Genomic DNA, 10,733 nt, shown 5'->3' with positions numbered 1-10,733 from the left:
AAATTTAATTGTTCGGTTTGTTGCTTCATGTCATACAAATACATAATGATAATAATTTGATGTTCAATAATAATAATAATAATAATAAAGAATTAACAACTATATTATATTTCGTATGAAGTCTGCAATAGGCACAAGTAACCAACACTCCCTCCATAATGATCTTGTAAAGGTCAAAGTACGACTTCATGCATATTATTTTTGGTAAGATTTATATATACGTGTAGATTTATAACCTAGAAGTAATAGGATAAGCTCTTCAAGAAAAACACGTACAGGCAAGAAAATGTCAGAATTCAAATGCGTCGGCGAGGTACTTCTATATAAATCCACTGCTGCAACCAACAAATCTATAATTTCATTGAACATAATACATTGGGAAGGAAGAGAGGGAGATACCAATACAGGAAAGACAATGGCTAGAGAATTATGTCCAGGTAATTAGTTTGCTTTAATGAGGTTTATTTGATCTTGACCCTTTTTTTTTTTTTTTTTAATTTGTTACGTGGAAATTGAAATTTGTAGGTAAGAGCTCATGGCCGGAACTGTTAGGAACAAACGGGGAAGCGGCAGCTGCTACGATAGAGAAAGAGAATACAAATGTAGATGCAATTGTGGTGAAGGAAGGAACTGGAGTGATTGAGGATTTTAGGTGCAACAGGGTGTGGGTATGGGTCAATGAATATGGTGTTGTGACTCAAGTTCCTACAGTCGGTTAATTCCATGATTTTATTTCATTTCTGAATAAATGAAATGATTTGAATTGTAATGAAATAAAAGTTCCCTTCAATATTTATGAATGCTTATCTTAATTATACTATCGAATGCATATATGAATGTGCTATTATAATTTAAAAATATTTAAATGTAAATGACAATTCTCATTATTTATTTATTTAAAATTTAGAACATTTATAGATTAACTTTAAATAATTCATATATCACACAAGTTTAATCATAAACACACAAAATGCATACACACGGATTAAGAATAACATACAATTTGGCAAAATTATATAATTTTTAAAGACGTCCTAATCTATATGACTCACGCACTTTCTACATGTGTGATATTTATTTTTATAGTTAATTGATTCTACCAATTAAGCTTAACAATTTTATTTTCTTATAAGTAATATCTATGAATGCAAAGTTAATTATTGTAATGCAAAATTTATCAGATATATAATGAAGCCAATAGGGAAAAAAAAATAAAAAATAAAATAGAGGCTAACATCTTTAACCAATTAAGCATCGATGTAAACTAATGTATGAAAAATATTACATATTGACAAAATCTTCAACTGAAAAATGACTTTATGTAAAAACAGGAGGCTACCAAAAAAAAAAAAAAAAAAAAAAAAAAGAAATTATTGCAAAAATATTTAATAATTAAAACAATGTCGTTTCATCCGTTTCATTAGCGTAAACCCTTGACTCCAGCATCGTTTCCATCTTTCATCTCCTGGCCGACAAATCATACGTTGTGCATCTTCAGTTCTTCACTTCCTTTCCGTCTTAAAATCTTGATCCTCTCGCAGCAAAAGAAACCTCATTTTTTGCAGACTGAATTAAGGGCACTCCTTTAACTCGATTTCAAATGGTCTCCAAAAACCCCCGATCGTCTCTACGTTTTATTGCTGGTCCATCGTCGCTTTCTTCAACAATTGATTCAAGCGGTAAGCTTTCTTCCTTGTTGACTAATCGACAAACACACACTACTTCAAATCCCAAGAACTCAGATGAAGGCTCACGCAATTCCAACACTATACCGAAAATATCAATCCCCGACCCCCAAAAGTTAACCCCTCTTGAGAGATTCTTGTACATAAATTGTCATTCAGGTAATGTCACTTCCCAAGAAGCAATTCAGTTTTGTGATCACATGATTCAGATGCAACTCACTCCTGCAATCTCATCATTCAATCTTTTGTTAAGGGCTCTAGCTAAAAATAAGGATTATTCTACTGTTATTTCTGTTTGCAAAAGAATGAATTCGATTGGTTTGTTGTCATGTATCACTGTATTGAATACTTTGCTTAATAGCTGTTGCAATGTGAAAAGGGTTTGTGATGGTTTTGTGGTCTTGGCAGTGATAATCAGAAGGGGTTATAGTCCAGATATTGTGACCTTTACTTCTTTAATCTGGGGATTGTGTATGGAACATAAAATTAGTGAGGCAATTAGGCTATTCAATAAAATGGGCGTGTTTGGTTGTTGGCCTAATGCGATTACATGGAATACATTGATTAACGGGTTGTGTCGAACAGGGAACACAGTTATTGCTCTTAAGTTGCTTCCAAAGATGTTTAATGGGAATGGTGAATCTGGCCTGAGTTGTAAGCCTGATAAATTTTCTTATGGTTATATAATTGATAGTCTTTGTAAGGATGGTTTGATGGAAAAGGCGAAAGAGCTTTTTGTGCAAATGAAAGATATGGGGATTTTTCCTGACGTGTTTGTGTATAACTCACTGTTACGAGGTCTATGTTCTTTGGGTGAGTGGGAAGATGCTAAATTCTTATTCATCTAGATGGTGGATCTGGGTGTGCAACCTGATACATTTAACATGTTGAGTGGTCTTTTCCGGGCAGGTAAGGGTGAGGATGCACTGAAGCTATTTAGTAAGATGCAGCTTCGCGACAATCATGAGATGTCACTAGATTCAAATACATATAATGTCATGATCGATGGACTTTGTAAACAAGGGCAACTGCAGAAGGCAAATGATCTATTTTTGGAAATGCAGGATCATGGATGCATTCCAGATGTTGTGACCTATAATACTATGATCAGCGGATTTTGTAAAGGAGGACAACTGGAGAAGGCAAATGATCTATTTTTGAAAATGGAGGAGAAGGGCCGCGCTCCTGATGTTGTGACCTATAGTGCCTTGATCAGCGGATTTTGTAAAGAAGGGCAAATGGAGAAGGCAAATGATCTATTTTTGAAAATGGCAGAGAAAGGTTGCGTTCCAAATGCTGTGACTTATAGTACTATGATCAGCGGATTTTGTAAAAAAGGACAATTGGAGAAGGCAAATGATCTATTTTTGGAGATGGAAGAGAAAGGCTGCACTCCGAATGTTGTGACCTATAGTGCCATGATCAACGGATTTTGTGAAGAAGGACAATTGGAGAAGGCAAATGATCTATTTTTGAAAATGGCAGAGAAAGGTTGCGTTCCAAATGCTGTGACTTATAGTACTATGATCAGCGGATTTTGTAAAAAAGGACAATTGGAGAAGGCAAATGATCTATTTTTGGAGATGGAAGAGAAGGGCTGCACTCCGGATGTTGTGACCTATAGTGCCATGATCAGTGGATTTTGTAATGGAGGACAATTGGAGAAGGCAAATGATCTATTTTTGAAAATGGCGGAGAAAGGCTGCATTCCAGATGTTGTGACCTATAGTGCCTTGATCAGCGGATTTTGTAAAGAAGGACAAATGGAGAAGGCAAATGATCTATTTTTGAAAATGGCAGAGAAAGGTTGCGTTCCAAATGCTGTGACTTATAATACCATGATCAACGGATTTTGTAAAGAAGGACAAATGGAGAAGGCAAATGATCTATTTTTGAAAATGGCGGAGAAAGGCTGCGTTCCAAATGCTGTGACTTATATTACTATGATCAGCAGATTTTGGAAAGGAGGACAATCGGAGAAGGCAAATGATCTATTTTTGGAGATGGAAGAGAAGGGCTGCACTCCAAATGTTGCGACCTATAGTGCCATGATCAACGGATTTTGTGAAGAAGGACAACTGGAGAAGGCAAATGATCTATTTTTGAAAATGGAGGAGAAGGGGCTGCGCTCCTGATGTTGCGACCTATAATACCATGATCAGCGGATTTTGTAAAGAAGGACAAATGGAGAAGGCAAATGATCTATTTTTGAAAATGGAGGAGAAGGGCTTTGTTCCGAATGTTGTGACCTATAGTGCCATGATCAACGGATTTTGTGAAGAAGGACAACTGGAGAAGGCAAATGATCTATTTTTGAAAATGGAGGAGAAGGGCTTTGTTCCGAATGTTGTGACCTATAGTGCCATGATCAACGGATTTTGTGAAGAAGGACAACTGGAGAAGGCAAATGATCTATTTTTGAAAATGGAGGAGAAGGGCTTTGTTCCGAATGTTGTGACCTATAGTGCCATGATCAACGGATTTTGTGAAGAAGGACAACTGGAGAAGGCAAATGATCTATTTTTGAAAATGGAGGAGAAGGGCTTTGTTCCGAATGTTGTGACCTATAGTGCCATGATCAACGGATTTTGTGAAGAAGGACAACTGGAGAAGGCAAATGATCTATTTTTGAAAATGGAGGAGAAGGACTGCGTGCCGAATGTTGTGACCTATAGTGCCATGATCAGTGGATTTTGTAAAAAAGGGCAACTGGAGAAGGCAAATGATCTATTTCTTAAAATGGAGGATAAAGGCTGCGTTCCAAATGTTGTGACCTATAATACCATGATCAACGGATTTTGTAAAGAAGGACAAATGGAGAAGGCAAATGATCTATTTTTGAAAATGGAGGAAAAATGCTGCATTCCAGATGTGGTCACATTTAATACATTGATGCTGGGTTTATGCCAAAATAATGAGACTGTAAAAGTTATTGACCTTAACCATGAAATGTTAGCCAGAAATGTGTCACCGAATGCCTTCACATTCTCAATAGCAAAACACTTGCTGTTCTTGTTCAAAAGGCAACATAAAACTGTTGCTGTTAATTGAACAATTGTTTAATTGTAATTCGAAATGGAAGAATTTTAATTGTACTAATTTTAATATTATTGCATTTTATCTTCAAGATGGAATTATTTTTTGCATCTCCAGGACTCTTATATTCATATACATCTCGTTGCATATATAATGCTCACTGTTGAAGCTTTTGTATTGAATTTTTAGAGTCCATATAATAACATAAATTATCGGTTTACAATAACATAAATTATGGGCTGACTTAAAACGTTCCAAGCAAAGATTTATTATGTCCGTAATGATAAAACTCTCAAACTCATTTAAAAAAAAAAAATGCGAATCAGATTCCTCGTCCCATGATTTAATTGTTGTTAAATATTAAGTAAACCAAGTTTTCAAAAACCAGAAGGTTCAATAAAAGAGATTTAGTTATTATAGTTATTGAGTGTTATATCACAAACAAGAACTTTTTCGGCTAGACAAAAAGCCAGGTCCAGAAAAATTTTGATTAGTTAGTGATGGAAAAAGAAATATTCCGTATCTGTCTACCAAAAGATGGAGAAAGTTAAAGCATATTCAAGTTTCGTGATCATCTAGAAAACCCTTCTTTGTTTTTTTTTTTCTTAGATATTTGGAATAAATACAAATTAAATTCATTTCATATTTTTTAAATCATTGAAAATTTTTATTTATAAATAAAAATTTTCATTTATATTTAGCTCAGTTATAAAATTTATTTTTAATATGCAATTTCTTTAACTCGTACTTCAGATCTATTAGCTTCAGATAGTGGTTTTATACCTGAATAAAGTCAGATTGATAATTGATCATGGTTTGAGCGGTTCAACGGAATTAAAAAATATATATTTATATATATCTTAAGTCATTAAAAACTATGTAAAAAAAAAAACTATTTTCAGACTTAGTTTATGTGGTTTAACCATTTGCCTCCTTTGATTTTAAATTCTAACCTCATCCCTTCTATTTTTTCCATTAATTTTTCATTCAGACGGTAATAATTAGTTAAAAAATTTTAATTTTATAGAGTTAAAAAAATGTGAAGTTTTAAATAAATTTTCAATTATATCAAATATGAAAAATTTAGATTCGGAAATCGGAAATGTTAGGCTCCGAGGGATAATAATTAATCTTTATATATTTTAGATAATAATAATAATAATAATATGACTTGATGAGAACAAGTCTTATAAAAAATGAAAAAAAAAAAGGAGGAATGTAGAATAAAAACAGAAATCACAATCACAGAAATCATTATTTGTGGTTTCATAAAATTAATTTTTTATTTTTAAAAAAAAGTTTCCTAAAAAGGAAAGAAAAAAAAATTAAACAAATAAATGTTATTTATTTATTAAGAAAAAAAATAAAAAATAAAAAATTTAATAGAAAATAAACGTCATCAAAGCTGTTGATTCCGACAAGCGTTATTCTTTCAAATCGCGTCGAAATAGAGTGAATAAAGGAAATTGTCCGAGTGAAAGAAAATTGCTTTGAAATTTCTAAAACACAAACTTCCAAAATATAACTCAATTGCACACCTTTTTTGAAAAAAAAAAATGCAAATGGGACAGAAATATAATACTTTTTATTAAAATGACAGTTTTTAAAATGCATGTTAATTTATATATCTCAAACCATGGCAATACTAAACAGGCGTTGCTTCTACTTTAACTGTATTTCTTATACTTATAGATTAATTATAGCTATAATTCCTCAAATTAGAATAACGTTTTTATCATTTTCTTTCAATATCTCTGCCTCAAAAAAAAAAAAAAAAAAGTATTGGGTAATTTTAATATTATTGCATTGCATCTTCAAGATTGGAATTATTTTTTGCATATCCAGGACTCTTATATTCATATATAATGCTCACTGTTGAAGTTTTTGTATTGAATTTTTAGAGTCTATATAATAACATAAATTATCGGTTTACAATAACATACTTTTTTTTTTAGTACAAAATAAATATCACTTCGAGATTTATAACTATACCCATAAATATTTTTTCGTAGATTGAATGATTTTTTTTTTTTTTTTGTAGAGTTAACGGTTGAACTCAAATAGACTAATTATTTATTATCGAAAATTATTTTATTAAACACACATAATCTAACCATTGTACCAACATAATCAACTTAAAAATTGGTGTTTGCACCTCAACACCACATAATATATAATCCTTGATTTATTTGTGAAAAGAGACAGCCAACACTCCATTGGAGGAGGAAGTTCATATGAATCCATATATTAATTTGTCATATTCAGATGATGTTTCCTCTCATTTTCATCTATATATTAAATTATCGCAAGTGGGGGAATTCATTTCTATTTTGAAATTGAAAAATGACATAGGGTTTTAAAACAAGATTTATATTTTTTTTTTCTGATTACAATAATTAAATTTCTTTTTATATATTTATATGAATAACATCAAATTTATATTCTTCTTAAAAAAATTATATTTTATTTAATAATTTTTTTGAATATATTTAATATTTTATAATTATTTAAAAATTAAATAATTGAAATAAAATTTTTTAGATTTTTAATTTCGTTTACATAGTATGTATTTAGAAAAAGAAAAAAGAAAAGAGAGAGAGACAAAATGAAAAAAAAAAAAAAAAAAAAAAAAAAAAAAAAAAAAAAAAAAAAACAGAAAGGAAAAGTAGGAGGTGTATCAACTCCTTCGGCCCCATAAGCGCAAGCCCATGCAAAGTTTGACAAGACAACCGAGTACTTTCCTTAGTTGAATTTATTGAAAAAATAAACTAAAAGTTAGAAGTTTTTTTTTTCCCTTTTTGTAATATATATGAAATTTTTATGAAAAAAAAAGTTAAATTTGGAAAAGAAAATTATATATAAAACCTTTTGGAAATAACTATGTTTTTTTTTTTGTAATCATGTAGAATTAAATTATTTTTAATACAAATTCAAAAAAATTATATTTTCAATTACATAACTAGAATTATGTTACAAAATAACATTAAATAGGCTCTTCGTCATATTATAATAAAAAATTCTTAAAGAAAAAAACAAATATATATATATATATATATATATATATATATTGTTATTAAAAAGGTACGCATTCAATTTTCTTAACAATTCAGTGTTTGGTGTGTCTTAAAACAATTAATTATTGTAGATATGAGATTGATATTTCAATTCAGACAAATAAATAAGCTTATGGTTTAACTGGAATTTAACTGTTGTCCTACAGACATTTTGCTTGGAAGAGTACATGCACATTTATAAATCCAAATTAATACAAGAAATTAAGGGATGGTATTAGATTTTAATCCATTCATTTGCACATTTCTATTTCCACTTAAGTGCATGACTATTTATTATTATTATTATTATTATATATCTTGATTACGGTTTACGAGGAATTTTCTTGATGGTTGGCATGGATGATGCACATGACAAGGAGGTGGTAGGTACTGTATACTCGAGGATCAGAAAGAAAAATGCAAGGAAAAATATTAAAGGAAGAAACACTCCCTTAAAACACGCATTATGTCCTTGCATTCCGATAAAATTGGAATCTCTCTTGGTTGGAAAGAAAATGGTGGATGGATTTTAAAAAAATTGCATTGTTTAATGAAAAAATTGTATTTTTTTTTTTTACCTTTTTTCTCCTCCATCCATATACATATACAATAGTAAAATATATCAAAGAAAGAATAATTCTTTTTTTCTTTCGGTTATTTTCCTTCCACTATTTTCTAGAAAGCGTAAGATTGTTGGCTCAAGGGTCAATTTCTAAGTCTCGGATTTTGATGATTAATTCAAAAAAAATAAATTTAAAATTATGTTATTTGTGCTAATTTTATTTTATGCAGAATTTCTTTGGAAAGAAATCGTACAAGGCAAGCCCTACAATTGAGTGTGAAGATTTCGAAGAACCTAGTAGCTAGGTATTTAGGAAACTTTGTAGAATAGAGAGAAAATTCATATATGAGCACAAAAATCTTTTTCTCTCTCAAAAATATTTTTCGGAAAATTAGTTTTCTTCAAATAATTTATTTTCGAAAATATTCCTTTAAATCGAAAAGATTTATTTTCCTAAAACTAAAGAGATTTCTTCTCTTAATGTTTTTTGGTAATACAAATCACTCTCTTTTCGGAAATATATTTTGAAAGATCTAATACACTTAAAATTATTTTCTTACCTTAAAAACGAAAGAGAATCTCTTTCGGTTTTAGTAAGAGTATCCTTCCGCAAAAATATCCTTCCAAAATAAACGCTGTCGAAAATCTTTTCTAAAGGAAAGTGAAAATCGGGTTTTATTCTCTTACCAAAAAGGGATAAAATAATTTTTGGTAACAAAGATTTTCATATCTTCTAAATAAGGAAAGAAGATATTCTGATTTTAATCTCTTTTCAAAAGGCGACAGCTTCTTTGCTTTCTATATAAAGGAACGTTCACGCCTTAAACATTTGGTGAAATAAGAGTTTTTGTTTTAAGAGCACTCTCTCATTGCGAATCATTATCTCTCAAAACTTACTCTGTACCCCCATTTTCTTTTCATCTCTACTCTTAACATTTTCAATATTTAAAGTGAAAAGAATTTTTACAATTACTTTTAAAAAACAGTTCTGTGTTCTAATCGATCTTCTAATCTGATAAAATTATTTTTCCTGTGCTTATATGGGCGTTTTTTTCTGTCTATTTAGATTGTGTAATCTATAGTAGACAAACTATTTATTTGTTAAACTTTTTTGTGTAATAGCTTAGGTTAGAAGCTATTGAGATAGAGGTTATCAAGCGACCCTCTCCTTGTGTGGGATAGTAATGCCTTGAATCGAGTTTTCTGTACTCTACCAAAAACAGAAAGTGTTGAGGTTAAGTAGAACCTTTGGAAAATCTAGTGGGACAAAGAGGGTAGATCTAGGTTTTTGATCTATTGCCTTGTACTGTTGGTTTGTCTCTTACTCTTTAAAAGAGATAACTTAGTTGAGGATCTCAAGATGCGTCTTGGGGAGTGGATGTAGGCGAGTTAGTGCCGAACCACTATAACTCTCGGTGTTGATCTCTTTATTTCTGAAGTTTGGTTGATACTGTCTCTTTTACACTCTTGTTTAATTTTTTAGAAACGCTGAAATTGTTAATAATTTAGATGTTCTAAAACGACAATAAGTCTTACCTATTCTGAACATTAGAACTCTGGTATTCTAATAAAGTGAATATACAATGTTCTACCTGTTGTTCTATTTCCAGTATAATTCACTGTTTGAGTTTCTATTTTATTTTCTAGACTTTATGAGGATGTTCTAATCCTGATAACTTTCCATCATAAAGTTACTTTAATATTTGATTAAGGCTCTGTGAAGAAGTTCTGAATTTTAATAACTATCTTTCACATAGCTTTATATAGTTTTGCAAACTTTATGAGGAAGTTCTAATATCGATAACTTTCCTTCATAGAGAAGCTCTGATAGGATATAAGTCAGTGTAAAGCTGTTCTAATCAATAGTTGCACTTTGCACAGAATTACTATCTTTTGCAATTAGAACATTGTGAGGTGATTCTAACCCATATTCTATTCTCACAAAGTTCTGTGTGTTTTCCGCTGCACTTAGAATTCTAATTCTTGTTTAGAATTTCTAAAATTTATTTCAATTTTTAGAAAATCCAATTGACCCCTCTTGAGTTGTCCCATATATTTTCGGGACCCACAAAGATATCAATGCAAGTGGTAGCACTGACGTCTCTAACCATTTCTCAGGAAGTGATCACGAAAATAAGAAATTATTTTTTAAAAACGATAATGGAAATCAAGGCAATGTATAGGATTCTTAATGAGGAAGCTTTCCTTGAAGATATAAACTTTGTAAGAATTTCCTTGGATTTTCCTCGAGATTGCACCCACTTCCTTTTTACACTATATACCAAACCGCATACTCTCCTTACAGACACAAACCCTTACAATTGTCTTCCTCTCCTTAGAAAAAAAGATCATCTCCTTTTTCTCTGATCTTTATTATTGATAGACAGCAATGGATTC

General features: G+C 30.8%; 3 protein-coding genes across 3 annotated transcripts; all 3 read left to right on the top strand.

Moving 5' to 3' along the window:
* The first annotated feature begins 287 nt into the window (after nucleotides 1-287).
* On the top strand, nucleotides 288-812 carry LOC119370879 (proteinase inhibitor-like). The gene is made up of 2 exons (XM_089721923.1): nucleotides 288-437; nucleotides 526-812. Exons 1-2 carry the CDS (start codon nucleotides 416-418, stop codon nucleotides 717-719), a joined length of 216 nt encoding a protein of 71 aa, XP_089578049.1. The 5' UTR covers nucleotides 288-415; the 3' UTR covers nucleotides 720-812.
* Nucleotides 813-1,600: 788 nt separating this feature from the next.
* Nucleotides 1,601-2,533, top strand: LOC149496444 (putative pentatricopeptide repeat-containing protein At1g26500). Its single transcript, XM_089721345.1, has one exon. It carries the CDS (start codon nucleotides 1,601-1,603, stop codon nucleotides 2,531-2,533), a length of 933 nt encoding a protein of 310 aa, XP_089577471.1.
* On the top strand, nucleotides 2,534-4,784 carry LOC110008734 (uncharacterized). The gene has a single exon (XM_089721958.1). It carries the CDS (start codon nucleotides 2,534-2,536, stop codon nucleotides 3,818-3,820), a length of 1,287 nt encoding a protein of 428 aa, XP_089578084.1. The 3' UTR covers nucleotides 3,821-4,784.
* The last annotated feature ends 5,949 nt before the right edge of the window (nucleotides 4,785-10,733 follow it).

Source organism: Jatropha curcas, chromosome 5 (assembly GCF_041381405.1).
Source record: "Jatropha curcas cultivar XTBG-Jc1 chromosome 5, XTBG_Jcur_1.0, whole genome shotgun sequence".
In the NCBI taxonomy this organism is placed as follows: domain Eukaryota; kingdom Viridiplantae; phylum Streptophyta; class Magnoliopsida; order Malpighiales; family Euphorbiaceae; genus Jatropha; species Jatropha curcas.
The sequence above is the reverse complement of the archived record's forward strand: the minus strand, read 5'-3'. Positions and strand labels throughout refer to the sequence as shown.